General features: G+C 36.4%; 2 protein-coding genes across 5 annotated transcripts; both read right to left on the reverse strand.

Moving 5' to 3' along the window:
* Positions 1-127: 127 nt before the first annotated feature.
* LOC132173935 (uncharacterized) lies at positions 128-5,905 on the reverse strand. The gene is made up of 6 exons (XM_059585617.1): positions 4,598-5,905; positions 3,299-3,393; positions 3,094-3,216; positions 1,817-2,641; positions 1,123-1,342; positions 128-1,035 (listed from the first exon to the last, which is right to left on the reverse strand). The coding sequence occupies exons 1-6, from the start codon at positions 4,890-4,892 to the stop codon at positions 527-529; spliced, it is 2,067 nt and encodes a 688-aa protein (XP_059441600.1). The 5' UTR covers positions 4,893-5,905; the 3' UTR covers positions 128-526.
* A 2,110-nt stretch (positions 5,906-8,015) lies between these two features.
* On the reverse strand, positions 8,016-12,662 carry LOC132175063 (DNA-dependent metalloprotease WSS1-like). 4 transcript variants are annotated; one of them, XM_059586874.1, is made up of 5 exons: positions 11,856-12,661; positions 10,922-11,117; positions 9,902-10,630; positions 8,909-9,103; positions 8,016-8,356 (listed from the first exon to the last, which is right to left on the reverse strand). In XM_059586874.1, exons 1-4 carry the CDS (start codon positions 12,008-12,010, stop codon positions 8,912-8,914), a joined length of 1,272 nt encoding a protein of 423 aa, XP_059442857.1. In that variant the 5' UTR covers positions 12,011-12,661; the 3' UTR covers positions 8,016-8,356; positions 8,909-8,911. The 4 variants fall into 4 exon arrangements, with proteins under 4 accessions (XP_059442857.1, XP_059442856.1, XP_059442859.1 ...); XM_059586873.1 differs by lacking the exon at positions 8,016-8,356 and having other exon boundaries at positions 8,609-9,103; XM_059586876.1 differs by lacking the exon at positions 8,016-8,356 and having other exon boundaries at positions 9,018-9,137; positions 11,856-12,662.
* Positions 12,663-16,047: the final 3,385 nt, after the last annotated feature.

The raw sequence follows: 16,047 nt of genomic DNA on the forward strand, positions 1-16,047 counted from the left end.
TATTATTATTTTTTTTTTCCTTTTTTACAATGACCAATCAAAGAGATAACAGTTAATTCGCACTGCTACATCAGCAAAATATAATAAAAAGTACTATTGAAAGGTCTGAGCAGATGAAAAGAAGACAGAAGAAAAAAAGTTTTTTTTTTTACTTACGGGGAGTCGTCTACAAATTTGATGGTACAAGGAACAAGTAAGAAGCACATTAGGTGAGTCAATCTAACTCATTTGGAGTGCTTCTAAGCAAGGGAATTTAAATTCTAATACACTCATATTGAATACCAGTAGCCATCATACGATTCTAAACCTCAAACCTGTACAACTACAAAGGCTACAAAAGTCGAGTCCAAATGCAATGAACAAAGGCTACAAAAGTCACAGTCCAAATGCAATGAGCTTCTTCCCCTACACCCGTGTAACTATTTACAAGCATCCAAGCAACAGACTCAACCAGTCAAAATCAACCAAATATACTACCACCCTCTCACCATCATAAATTAAGGCATCAAACTGCTACTGAAATTTCTTACGCTGCCAGTTCCATGAGTTCTAATGCTTTATAATTCTGCCCGGAATTGTCAAAATTCTGTGTGTTATCACCATTCTCACCATCATTGTTGTGTTTGTCATTATCATCATTACCTTGGACATCATCTACATTATTACAACTGTCATTTGTGTCAACACCATCAACCTCAGTTCCTCTGTCATTTAATGATGGTGATTTCTTATCAATGGCCCTATCCATATCTTCAGTAAGGCCTTCCAAACTGGCAAATGCGGGTAAGTCGACTTTTTCATCTTCAACAATATTTAATTTAGTACTGCTAGGAACTTCAACGTATGACATAGAAAAACTAGAATTGATATCCTTGACAATGTTTGAGGATGTGGAAAGCTTAGCGTCCAAGCCAATATTTGCAGAGATGGCTGAGAGTATGTCAGGCTTTCCCTGTACATCAACCCACTGGTCCCCCATCCAATCTTTGGATTCTCTTAGATCCTTTTTGGGTATATTCAATAGCAAGCTCTCACCTAACCACCATAGAAGTTACATTACAGAGGGAAAAAGGGAGGAAAAAGAAGCAAAAAGAAAATGAACATGAAGCTTCACAATCATACCAGGAAAGTAAATTTGCATAGTACCATCACCAGTGTCATCCAATCCAGTTACAACTCCTTCCCACCAGCCATCACTCCACCATGCATCAACTGGGGTCCCAACCTCAAGAGCAAGGTCTGATTGCTCTTGAGGAGGAGGGGCTGGCCTAATTGTAGGGCGACCCGGATGCCTCATGCCAAGTTTATCAGGCATTGCTATTCTTAAAGCATGGATCCATTCCTACAAATTGGAGAACATATTAACTACTTTTCAAGATAGGAATTCTGGATTCAAAAGAAAAATAGGAGATACACAATACTTCATAAAAAATAAAAAATAAAAAGGATAGGAGATATAAGTAAGACGTGTTAGAGCTGACAATGCTAGATTGCAACTCATTACTGGTCAACAGAATTTTCTTTAAAAATTAAAACAAACTACAAACAAAAAATACATTTATAGTTCCGATTAAAAAGGGTTAATCAGAATTAAAATCTGAAAAAATCTGGCATACCTAAAGTAGACATTTAGTCCACTAATATTGTGCAAAAGCTATGACTTCAACTTACTTTAGTCATAAAATTATACCATGAATGTAAATAATTTATTTCTTATAAAGGAAAATTCAAATGCAAACCATTATTTTGACTCCTCTATTTAGAGATTCAACCATATGGAAAATATAGTAGAGAATGATCAAATGCTTGAGCATACCTCAAGATTGCCACATCCATCTTCATCCTGCACATCAGTGTATTGAACTTTCAACTGCTTTCGTGATACCTGCAAGACTGTACACCTGAACCAGCAGCCTCGGATGCCACTATCTTGGCAGAGCAACTCTATCTTTTCATCAACCTTAAATAGTGGGGTATACCAAGGGTGACACTCAACATGCTTTAGGGAAAGCAATCTTCGGCTGCCTGACAGACCATAATCTAAATTCATGTAAGGTTCATACGTTACCATCTGGCGAACTCTACCAGCATTTCTGACCCCCGAATGATCTGCAAGAAACCTGGGACACGCCCTACCACTTCTGGTCCTCTTAGCTCCCAGCTTTATATTGTCACCTGGGCTTAACTGTTCAGCTTCTTCCCCAGTCAGACCATGGCATATAGACTCAGGCCTGGGGAAGGGATCAGGACCCAAACAAGAGAGAATAGGTTGATCAAAATAGCCTCGCAATTTGGTGAGGTCGAAAGGCTTCACTCTGTTACCTCTGAACTGCCGATAGCAAAGATGTATTCTGGCTAATAAAGCATGAGGAAAAGAAGCTAAACATTTTTCATAATGTTCACGGGTTAAGACTGTGGCAGGACCATCTACACACTCTGCACTAATGACTTGTGCATACGGAGTGATGAAAACTTCTTTTGGGTGAGGATTTCGTATAGGAATTATCCCTTTGACTTCCTGATTGTGGTGAAACCACCTTACTTTCACCTTTTTCTGACCCCTCTTGTCTTCATACATATCTTCCAGATAAGCAAGATAGTGATTTTCCCCCTTAGCCATTACAAAGACAAAAGATTGAATCTGGATATCAGGAAAGACGAGAAACTGTCAGAGGAAAAGAATGCCAGTACAAATGAAGAAAAAGAGAACCATTTAAATGACAGTCACTCTTAGCAAGTGAGCTTTACACCAAGAGGCACACCTCAAGGCAATGCTCAAAAATAAAGCAGACTATTCGAATCAAATCCCCTTAGGGCATGCATCAACATGTCAAAATTGAATGAGTTGTACATTTCTTGCTATGAAGAATATGAGGTATGTAGTATATCAATAGGAAATTAGAATCTCTTTATTGCTGAACGTTCTGACTCTATTTTCATTCTACTGATTTAACCTGAAAATTGAAAATGTAGGTTTTTGAAAATGAGATGTGAGAGTTAAAGCAAGAAGGACCATGCCTTAACACCTCATCTCTTAACTTTTTAAACACCCCATATTTTGTGTTACCTTTAAATTAAATGGTAGAAGCTTACCGCTATTGTAGTCCCATTCCTGCAAAATGATGGGTAATGCTTGAGCTGTTTACCACATTTCCATGCAACACCTGACCAAACAATGTCTGGATGGTGTCCCTTGAAACTCCTTGCAAGACGGCCCTGATACACAGGTGTCAGATAAACATTGAGAGCATTGGTTAATAATTATATAGATACATGGCACTAAAAAAAAAAAAATTACCGTATCGTCTGGTCCTTGAGTTTGTGCAACACCCACTCCATCCATTGGAGATTCCAGAGACCCAAAAGGTTGTGTTGACTCGTGTTTTGGGGATTCTGTCATTGAAAATGGTATATGAAATGTAAATGTTCCGGAGAAGACATTCCAACTATTTGAATGCTAATAAATTAACCTTAACTAGTAAATGCAACTAATAATTTGAAGAATAATCATCTTGATATGAATTTTAGCAAACTATATAAAAAATTTATACAACCACCTTATTTTTCAAAATCAAAAATCAAAATAAAAATCTCTGGCACTGAATTAAGAACTCATAATGCTCCAGCTTGATTGACATTTCGCTAGCATTCCTTTTACCCATTACATCCAAGACCACAATGTGTTGCCTTGCCTGAACTAAGCCTGAGCTTCACATATGCTGACCAAAGTATGTTACTTATTAATTTATTCCTCTTAATAAAAGCTACATATGATTCATGCACAAAGCAATACAATTTCACAATACAGATGGAGAAGAACGTAAACTTCCTAACACGGGATTTCTTGTAAATTGTGACAGATACTACCATGTTCCATTTGAATGACCTTGTATGGAAAAAGCTCTATCACATTCACATATGTATAAAACGATTAAGATAGAGAGAAGAAAGGGAGGGGAGGAGATGTGGCGCAACCTTCTCCAAAACACAGATTATAGCTACTAGAATTTAATGAACTCCAAGCTTGATAATGGCTCAAAAGAGTTGCATCGACAGTGTGTTGTGAGAAAAGATGATATCATGAATCAATCACTCAAGCAAGATAAATATATTTGTATTTATCAAAAAAGAGCAAAAACAATAAGAAAATTGCAATACCTATAAAGAAGACATTGTGACAAATATGGAGGAACAAGGGCAGAAAGTTACTTGCATGTGACTATGTGAGGACCCATAAGACAAAAGGCATACAAGACAAAAAACAGAAAGAGTGTGATTTCTAGCATCAAGGACCACAAAACACACCAATTTTGAAGTAAGTTGTGGCAATGCTTGCCCACCTTATGGCTTACTAAATTTTCCATGTTTTTCTTACCATAAATAGAGACAAACAGTGAATGGAACATCTAATAAGCTGTATAGCAAAAACCTAATATTAATGATATCATATTTCCATGGGTACTCAATGAAAATAACCTTTCTTTTAATATACCTCCTTATTATTCTAACATATTCTTGGCCACTCGTGGAATGTATTGAAATCCACAGGAATAAGAAAGTGTAGGAAACCCAAATATACAAAAGGGGCAACACATACCAGACCGATCTCCATGTACTTGCTGCTTCGATAGCATAGACGTAAGCCAGTCCACAACCTCTCTTCTCGACCGCCATTTATAACCAGCATGGATGGAACTTTCCTTGCCATAAACCTGCAAGAACTCCTCGGCAACAACATAGAACATGTGCCTAACACTTCTCTCAGTTCCCACAACAGCAAGGACGGATTCCCCACCGGAATCCTTCAGAAAATAGTGAACCACACGATTTCCACGCTCCTGCGATACAAATTCCTCTTTCCACTCCACAAAACAGTGACTATTTCCAGTCATTTTGCACAAGGAGCTAACAGGAATACAGGACACCAGAAACCCACTTGAAACTCAAATCACATGGCTGAAGTGCCCAATAGAGACAGCAAAGGGTTCAAATCCAACTGCTTATGCTGCCTAATAAGCAACACAACCAAGGATTCAATCCTTAGGGTGAATCACCCCAGGAAAACTCGAGCTCAATCTGCCAAAACGGCAAGAACTCTAGCCAAAAAATACCGGGTATATCATCAAACTGACCAGAATTTACAAAAGCCCATAACTTGAGAATCAAAAAGCAGATCAAAAAATCCCAGGTCCAAACCCTGAAGATGCCCCAAGTAAGTGGGATTTGACTCAACACATCAAACCCAAATGATTTAGTTTCCTTCAACACCCTCGCAAGTTGCACCAATTCCAAAGGGTTCTACCATTTATTCAAAGCATAAATTTCTATTAAAGCCTAAGTACCACCAAACAGGAGAATTCTAACAACTCAGAACTGGGAATTTGACCAAATTGTCCAGAACCAGAAAAAGACCAGAGCTTTGAAGGTTTACAAGCAGATCAGAAACCCCAGAGTCACAAAAAGTGAGTCAGGGCTTGAAAACCCCCCAAGAGGCGCAAATATGTGTCTTTGGCTGCGTTTTTTGACCAGAGAATCACCACAAAGAAAATGAAATTGGCATCTCAATTTAAACCAAAAGACTAAAACTTCAGCGGGCTTGTCAAAGTCTTAATGCTTGAAAAGAACCTGGTGGTGGTGATGGTGATGTTTAAATTTTCCAAGAGAGAAGTGGGTACAAAAGGTTTTGTGCCTCTTTTGGTAGGTACAAGGGAGAAGAGAGAAATGGAAAGGACAGAGGAGGAGATGAGGTAAGAGAAGAAGGAGGAGGAGAGTACCTTAAAAGGGTCTTGGACATGAGAGGTGAGAGAGTTGCAGGTCCTTGGAAATGTGCATCCCATGCAGCTGAGCTGGTGTATGTGAAGGAAGAACAGGGGAGTCAGGAGTGGTAGAAGAAGAATAGGTAAAACTATTTGTTTACAGATTTTTTTATTTGAGGCCCTTGTTTGGTATTGATTACTCAAAAGTGGGGGCTGACTCCATTTGGGTCCATGGGCCATCTACCTTTTCCTTTTTTTTTTTTTTTTTTTTGGAAGTGGTCTATGGCCTATCTAACACAGTCAAAATTTGGTTTATTTATTCATTTTTTTTATTTTTTTTACTTGCTCTTTTTGTGTATGTAAATGTAAAGAAAAATCACACACAACTCTCTCAAACTAACATCTAATTTGTAACGTCTATATCGATCAAAACACTCTTTGAATTTTATAAAATGGTAAAATTAGTCCTCGAACTTGTAAATTTATAGGATAAGTGTTTCTATTCACCTCTTGTTAGGCATGTTTGCCATCTATACAAAAAAAAACCACATAAGACTTATTAAACATTGTCACGTATATATCTTTTCCTTATTAGCATATCCAAAAAAGAATAAGAGGGAGGAGCGGGGATGGGGAAAATCTCCTTTATAGGTCGTGGTGGAGTTTTCTAATGACCTACTCTCATTCTAGGCAAAGGTGACTCATGGAAAACCTCCCGCCCACGAAGATGGTCATGAGGGGTGGGGGGAGTCATCTACAACCCATCTTCTATGTTAGGTGGGTCACAATGGCCTTCCACCCCTCACGGCTACCTTAGCAGGGCAAGAAGGAGGAGGTTGCAAAGGTGGGGATCCCTTGTGACCCACCCTCTCCTCCACGAAGTGGGTTGCAAGGGACTTTCTCACTGTGCATATAATTCACCTGAGGACAACTCACCCTTCGAAGGGTGGTCGTAAAGAGAACTCCTCATTTTTATGAAAAATGAGTACTACATTAAATAGTCATATGACAGTTCACATTTTAGTGATTAGCGTGATAAGTATCACATGAATTGTCATGTCAATGTGTAAATGTGATAAGTGTCATATAGACTGCTACGTGAAAACTCACATTTTAATGGTTAATATGATAAGTGTCATATAGAATGTTACATCTATTTGTAATAAAAACTGTAGTAATTAATTTAGTTGTTATATTTTTTTTTTCAATTTGACTTAAATACTGTAAAAAAAAAATTACAATATACAGACAATAGTATTTTCAACGGTCAAGATCTTATCTACCCACACGTTGACTTTTTTGGAAGACAAAAGGGTACAATATTTGAGATGCAAGCTTTACGTGCGGTGATGATTTACGTATTATAAATATCCACGAGATCATGGTGTCCTACAAAATTAATGGGAATGGGGGTACCCCATAGCATGCCATCTGCTGGTTCCCACTTCCCACAACCAATTTTTATTTATTTATTTTTTTTTTTTTAAAAAAAAAAAAACATATGTGAAAAAAATAGAAGAGGAACCAGGTGAAGATTAAAATGAATGCTTTTATTATTATTATTATTATTATTATTATTTAAAAGAAAAATAGTAAAAAGGGCAATCAAAGGGGCTACTTTAATTGTATGTGACCATAGTAAGTGGCTACTTTAATTGACCGTGACCATAGTATTACCTAATTGTTGAGCTATAGTCAGATTCAACCTCATCATAACGTCAGTAAAACCTAATGCCACTAATACTAATCAAATTTGAAAAATTTTATTGAAGAAGTCAAACACTCACCCTACCACTTGCCAAATCATTTAAACATTGCCTTGAGACCACTTATGGTTAAAATGAGGATTGCAAATTACATTCTCTTACTAGGAGTTCAAGTGACTATTCTCGAGGAGATAAAAACAATTGGTCAAAGATCTCCTCAACTTCAAAGTTCCATTTGTGGTGTGGGAATTTTTATTTTTTATTTTTAATTAAAAATGGTTATATATGGGTATTTATATACATATGAAGGGGGAACAAATAACGGGATTACGGGATTCAAATTCATAATTTAAAGTACATTTTGCAAACCAAAAGTGTAAATATAAACAAAATCACAAAAAAATGAATTGTTTTAAAGTGCGTTTTAAAAAAATTGCAATTTGAAAACATAGAATACAAACGCATCACATTTTAAAGACTAAACTGCAATTTTAAAGGTTAAACTATAATTTTACAAAACGTTTAATTAACCTTTGAAGTAATCAGTCCCTTAATGTTTATTTTCGTTAAAAATAAAAAATAAAAAATAAAAAAATCAGCCTCATAATGGCTTCCTTGGCCTTATATGTATGTCGTTTGCCATTATACTTTTCTGCCTGGTGCCTTCAGGCTTCAGCAGCCCCAAGGCCCCCAACCGATGATGCTGGATGTACAAGACAAAGAATCAACTTCTTTCCCTGCAACAACCATGCAAGTCGAATAGAAACCTCTGCATCACAACTGTGTTGCCAGAGATTCTCAGAAGCCTTTGCATGCCTTTCAGGAGGGAAGACAACTTAATGGAACATTGATTCAGCACTTTAGAGAACAGTTGAGGAGATTTATGCAGCATTGCTGCAACAGCATCGAAGAATAGATCAATGGCCCATTATTGATCATTTCAGCTATCTACCAGTCATATGGGTTCTACACTGTTTTCCCTTTTCATGCATTCACAACTCTGATAGAATATACTATTAGAAATGCTATAGAGCCAAACAAATGAACCCAAAAAATTTTCTAACTGACGTGGCAAGGGTTTTTAAATTAAAAATAAAAAATAAAAAATAATTCTCACTCCCTTGTCTGCCACATCAGTTTGAAAATTTTTCTAGATTTATTTGTTTGGCTCCCTATCACTTCTCATATAGTATAAGGCCAGACCATGTGCATAGATCAATAAATAGAACACATATATGAGCAAAGACTTGATTCTAACAATACAAAGGAAACTTATATATGTAATTCCCATGAAGATAGACATAACAAAACCAAAAAGTACATTGGCAGAATTAACTGTTTATCCAATAACAACTTTAACCAAAATGTACATTGGCAAAGTTAACTGTTTATCCAATGACTCAGAAGAATGCACATGGGAGATTGTTGGCCAATTAAAACTTTTACCTCTCAAGTGCCACGATTCGGTGCCTGGACCGACACTGGTGGTCCATGCGAGTATCTCCACTGGCCACACGCAGAGCATTTATCCAACTTCACACTGTTTTCCAATGTACAAAATTTACAGGACCAGATTTTATACTTGGTACGAACATCTTCTGGCTTTTGTGTGCTACAAAGTTCACATATTGGAGCCAACGGCTGCAGTGATACACCATTATTCACATGCAAAACACTAATGAGTGTTATGGTAGAAAGCCAGTGCGGGTTAAAAATCTTTTTGCTGCTTAAATACTTTACTAAATAATGTAATTAAACCGTAGAAGAAGACGAAATGGAGCTTAAGAACCAGAAAAAAAAAATACAAACTCAAGTGAGACTTAATCATCTAATTTCTCACCAATCACTTGCCCTATCTTCTCACAATCTCTAGATTGCTTTCCATTTGCATAAAATTTACAACAAAATGTTAATAGGTTTGACAATACAAAGGATCTTTCGGTTCTGCAAGTAACTCCCAGGAAAGAAAAACAAAAACAAAAGAAAAAGTTCTACAACTAACTACAGTCCACAGACATCATGAACCCAGACTTTTCAATTGGTTGTCAAAACCATAAGAAGTTTCCTCTCTGAAGTATAATACAATATCTGTAGTATAAACTCTCTTTAACACACATCTATTGAGATTCTTGTTTTTATGCATAGGTCACAACAATGTAAACGAAAAACCTGCACTTATCAAAGGGTTTGTTAATTACTATCAACCTGAAATTAAGTGATATATCCATTTCCTACTAAACTTTCTCTAAGTATTATAATTTATAAGTGAAACCCTTTCTTCTACCAAAGTTGGGCTGCATGGAACAAATTAACCTGATAAGGTACCCAAAAATGAACTTTGAATGAATATACTATTATATATCCTAAAGGATATATAGAAATAATATCCATTCCATAAATAAATGAATAATGAAGTAATATTATGTAAAAAACACTTACCGAATTCAATAAAGTGCATGTTCTACATTCCCACATAGCAGGTTCCTCTGGATTCAATGTTCTATCACACATTGTATTACGACTGAGGACCGGCTCAGAAGATGGGCTGGACAAATCCACAACAGATTCTCGCTGACAAGTAGACTGAGGAAATGAGGTATTATCTGATTTGCAACTTCTCTTTTGAGATCTAATGTCATGATCAAGCATGGAGCCAGAGCTTGAAGCATCCATGGATAAATCAACAAAATTGGATTCCAGATGATCATTGGAAGATTGACGAAACAAGCTTTGATCTAATTCCTGATTTCTTTTTCGAGATACTGCATCCACAGCATTTGCACTTGAACCACCATCTACTCTTGAGCTTCCTCCACTTTGCTCCTTATATAGAAGGTCCTGTAAGATATCAGAGCTACTTTCTTCGTCCGCAGAAGCTTCCCAAGACTGAGAACCACACCAGATATCATCCTGTAATCTTCTTTCCGCAGCCATTGCAGCAGCTTGTATTGGACTAAGTGCAGCCATAATAGTGCTATCACCACCAAGACGTTTGGGTCCAGATGGGAGAAGAGATCCCAAACGCGTTCTCTTTTCTGCAGCCGCTAGTGCAGTTTGGCGGAGAGATGAAAGAGGAGGTTGACGGGAGAAACCACCCAAGCGCCTCCCAGGAAGATCAAACCCCTGTCCTGTGCCTGTTATTCCCTTGGCCATCAGCTCCTCACATTCCTGTACATAATCAAAAGCATCATGCATAATGCAACAAATGATCCTCACTAGGGATTGGACACATGATCATCCACGCATGAATGGAGCTCAGTAAATGGCTGCAATTACTTTAACCACATTAACGTAAAATAAAATATACCTTTCTATAAAGGGCTATAGATACAAGTGAAATCTTTTAGTTGCTTAAGATGCACAAAATACATTTAACATTTAAAAAGGAAAAAAATCCCCTCACAAGCAATGAAACATCTATTGTTAACTGTTATAAATGAAAGGGAAAATTAGAAATACCTTTCTAAGTTCATCCCAAAGCATGTAGAAGCTGGCATTGTGAGGGCCATGGGCGTTGTGGCAAAGCTCATGCAGCATTGTATCAAGAACTTGATCAAAAGGGAAGAAATCCCAATCCCTGTTTGGCCTCCGAAGCCTCAGCTTCACATTCACCCCACCTCCCACATTCAACCCCAGAAGAGACGGATTCTTCGGACTGCCAATTTATTTATTCATAATTATCATTCAATATGGAAGACAAAACACTATAAACTTAGATGAAAATCAAACCTTAAGAGCCTCATTCGATTGCCAAGAAATCACACAAAATACAATTGCAGAGTAATAGAAACAGTAGAATTTATGGGGAAGCTTGAGACAGGAGATAGAAAATCAATAAAGACTCAGCTTGATTAATGAAAAAAATTGACAATAATAAAAGCGAAACCAAATGCACCATTAAGTAACAGTCACATTCTAGTTTAGGGTTTTTTTCACTCAATTGAGCCAATTGGCTTAGTAAAAGTTACATTCTTTTTTGGGGCAAGTTCCAATAAAAAAATTAGGCCTCTCTTTAAAGAAAACAAAAACACAAACAAAACAAAACAAAAAGGCAACTCATATCAAACTCAGTATATTATTCTCTAATATTTTCCCTTTCTCGCAATAAAAAATAATGGAATCCTAAAGATAAAATAACTAAAATATTCGTCTGAGCACGTATCAATCACATTTAAACAAAAAAATTAAAATTAAAATTAAGTGTTAGAACAGTTTCCAGAAATTTATTTTCCCAACCTAAAGCAACTTTGAAATTATAACATAATGGGGTTCCAAGAACTATTATGAATTCCCGATTTTTCATTTCTTCTTCTTACCTTTTCCCTTCTTTTCCTACAATTTCTCGGGAACCAATCAAACGGAAAAGCAGAGTATAAACAGAGGAAAAAGTTACCAGAATTCGGAGAGAAGTTTGACCCTCCATTTGTGTTTACGCATAATGGGCTGGACCTGCTTCGCTATCCTCTCTAGAATCTTCCTCGCTTCGTCTTCTCCAGGCTTTTTCAGGGCTTTGATTTCCCAGACCTTATTGAGATCGTCCAAATCCATCGCCACAGAATCGAAATTTCCAAAAAAAAAAAAAAAAAAAAACCCAAAACCCCAGAAATCGTAAAACCCTGAATATTATTTTTACCAGTGGATCATGGTGTTCATCTCCACCGGTGACTTTTGAGACTTGAGAGAATGGGAAAGTATTTTGGGTTTTCTTTAGGTTCGAGATTGGCGGGATTTGGGTGATGTTTTTAATCACACGTGGGGACGAGGTTCTCTTTCGAAGTAATGCTAAATACTATGAGCTTTTTCATATTTTTATTTTGTTTGAATATTAATAATAAAAATTGATTGAGGTTTTCATGGAGGCGAAGGTAGATGGAGAGGTGGTGAAAATAAGATGACTGATGATATGATCAAGATTAGAATTACTGCACCCCAAAGAATATCTAAAATATTGCACAAACTCTTAATGAAATGGACCAAAATCGTGTGGATCCGGTCGCTTTTAAATATAAGGATAAAATTGTCATTTCATATGTTTTGGACAATTTTCTCTTATATTATAAAAGACCGTCTCTTCTCTAATTCATTTGACTCAGATAGGATCAAAGATTGCCAACCTTTTACTTTTTTATTTGTTAGGAAAACACATTTGCCTCGTTTAACTACTAAACAATTTGTAATATTTTCTGAACTAATAAATTTTTACAAGATTTTTCAAATTATCATTTGGGTTGCAATGTCCCATTTTACACATAATCATGCTAAAAATAACTTTGATAACAAAAATTTAGAGAAAAGGGCAAAAAACATTATTAAAAAAAAAAAAAAAATCTCCTGAATTTTTATCTCTCTTTTTTTTTTTTTTAATTGTTTTGATGTTGTAAAATTAAAGAAAATAACAAGACAAGATAAAAGATTGCAATATATGAAACTAGTTCTTCAAGAACTATGTATTATTCTTCTCTATTATTGTATGATTTACATACAACTCAATACTCCCTTTTATAGGCATGAAATCATAATGGGAAGTTAATGAATATGAAATGGGGAATATGAAACAAAAGGGTTAATCAATTTATTACATGGATGTTATAGGAATTCTAAAAGATGACATGAATGTGTAGAATTCCAAGAGATGGAACTAAATGGTCATCCACCTAATGCATGAATGCATTCATAACACTCCCCCTTGGATGACCATACACTAAGAATATGCCTCGTTAAAACCTTGCCAAGGAAAACCCAGTGGGAAAAAACCTGTGGCGAAGGAAAAAGAGTACAATATTCTTGTGTGCCTTCGTATGCTTTAGGATTACCTCATTAAAACCTTGCAAAGGAAAACCCAGTGGTATAAACCTTAGCGAAGGAAAAAGAGTACAATCAGCATAATCATTTTACTCCCCCTCATTAGCATGAAGAGCTTCAATTGTTTATGATAAAAGATCCTTCAGTTGGCGCATTCCAATGTTATTCACCAACTTCTTAAATATTGCAGTTGGTAATGCTTTGGTAAATAAATCTACCAAATTGTCATTTGATCGTATCTGTTTAACATCAATATCACCACTCTTCTGGAGCTCATGTGTATAAAAGAACTTTGGTGAAATGTGTTTGGTTCTATCACCCTTAATATATCCTCCTCTGATCTGTGTGATACAAGCAGCATTATCTTCATATAATATTGTCGGGCTATCTTTGATTGTGGATAAACCGCACTTTTCTCGAATGTGTTGAATTACTGATCTTAGCCATATGCATTCCCTACTTGCTTCATGAATTGCAATAATCTCTGAGTGATTTGAAGAAGTAGCAACAAGTGTTTGCTTGACAGATCTCCATGAAATAGCAGTACTTCCACTTGTAAATAGATATCCTGTTTGAGATCTACCTTTATGCGGATCAGAAAGAAAACCCGCATCTGCATATCCAATTAATTGTGAATTTGAATCTTTTGAATAAAATAATCCCATGTCAGCTGTGCCACGAAGATAACGTAGAACATGTTTGACCCCATTCCAATGCCTTCGAGTTGGTGCAGAGCTGTATCTTGCTAATAAATTAACTGAAAATGCAATATCAGGTCGTGTGCAATTTGCAAGATACATCAAAGCACCAATTGCACTAAGATATGGTACTTCAGGACCAAGAATTTCTTCGTCATCTTCTCGAGGGCGAAAATGATCTTTTTTCACATCAAGTGACCGAACAACCATTGGAGTGCTCAAAGGATGAGCTTTCTCCATGTAAAAGTGCTTCAGGACTTTTTCTGTGTATGTTGACTGATGAACAAGAATTCCATTTGGAAAATGTTCAATTTGTAAACCAAGGCAAAATTTTGTCTTTCCAAGATCTTTCATCTCAAACTCATTTTTTTAAATACGTGGCAGTTTTTATGAGCTCTTCTGGAGTCCCAACAAGATTTAAATCATCTACATAAACTGCAATGATAGCAAATCCGGATTCTGATTTCTTAATGAAAACGCATGGACAAATTGGATTATTCTCAAATCCTTCTTTCAATAGATATTCACTAAGACGATTGTACTACATGCGTCCGGATTGCTTTAACCCATATAAAGATCTTTGTAGCTTGATAGAATAAATACTTCGGGATTTCGAATTATATGCTTCAGGCATTTTATATCCTTCAGGGATTTTCATGTATATATCATTATCAAGTGATCCATATAAATATGCTGTAACCACATCCATTAAACGCATATCCAAACTTTCTGTAACTACCAAGCTAATCAAAAATCTAAATGTAATTGCATCCACTACAGGGGAATATGTTTCTTCATAATCAATACCAGGTTTCTGCAGGAAACCTTGTGCAACAAGTCTTGCTTTGTATCTCACAATTTCATTTTTCTCATTTCGTTTTCGTACAAATACCCACTTGTATCCAACAGGCGATACACCTTCAGGTGTTTGGACTACAGGTCCAAATACTTCACGTTTTGCTAGTGAGTTCAATTCTGCCTGAATTGCTTCCTTCCACATTGGCCAATCATTTCTACGTCGACATTCTTCGACGGTTTGTGGTTCAATATCATCATTACTTCTGGTAATGTCAAATGCAACTTTAAATGAAAATATGTTGTCGACAACAATTTTGTTTCTATCCAATATTTCTCCTGTACTTACATAATTTATTGAGATCTCATTATTTTCAGGTACCTGTTCCTCTTCAGGAGGTAACTCTTCAGGAGATTCCTCTTCAAGAGGTTCCTCTTCGGGGGATTCCTTTCCAGGAGAATTTTGTACAGAAAGTTTTGATGGATCAATTTTCGTTGCCTGTTTTGTGGGTAAGGCCTCTTCAGGAGCGCCGATTTCATTTCTTTGTGCTTTTCTCTTCCGGGGAATCTTATCCTTTGCACCAATAGGTCTTCCACGCTTCAGACGCGCCTTAGACTCATTTGCTGCTGTATTAATTAATTGTCCTACAGGGACTTCTATCTTCGCTGGAGTATTAGCAGCTGGAATGTGAGACTTAATTATTTTCTTGTTGTCAGTAAATGCATCTGGAAATTGATTTGCAATACTCTGCAAATGAATGATCTTCTGAACTTCTAGTTCACATTGATTTGTACGAGAATCAAAATGAGATAACGTCGAATTATTCCAAGTGATTTCTTGTCGTGCTTCTGGCAACGACTTTTCTTTCCCTAGTGATGGGAATATGTTTTCATCAAAATGACAATCTTCAAAACGTGCTTTAAAAACATCACCAGTTAAAGGCTCAAGATATCTAATGATAGAAGGAGAATCAAAACCAATATAAATTCCAAGTCTACGTTGAGGTCCCATCTTAGTGCGTTGAGGTGGCGCAATTGGAACATATACAGCGCAACCAAAAATACGAAAATTAAAAATATTTGGTGGTTGACCAAATGCAAGTTGCAAAGGGGAATATTTTTGGTAAGCTGTTGGTCTGATCCGAACTAATGATGCAGCGTGTAATATTGCATGTCCCCAAGCAGAAACAGGTAATTTTGTTTTCATAAGCAAAGGTCGAGCAATTAACTGAAGTCGTTTAATAAATGATTCAGCTAAACCATTTTGAGTATGAGTATGAGCAACAGGAT

The sequence above is a fragment of the Corylus avellana genome, chromosome ca3 (genome assembly GCF_901000735.1).
Source record: "Corylus avellana chromosome ca3, CavTom2PMs-1.0".
Taxonomy (NCBI): Eukaryota; Viridiplantae; Streptophyta; class Magnoliopsida; order Fagales; family Betulaceae; genus Corylus; species Corylus avellana.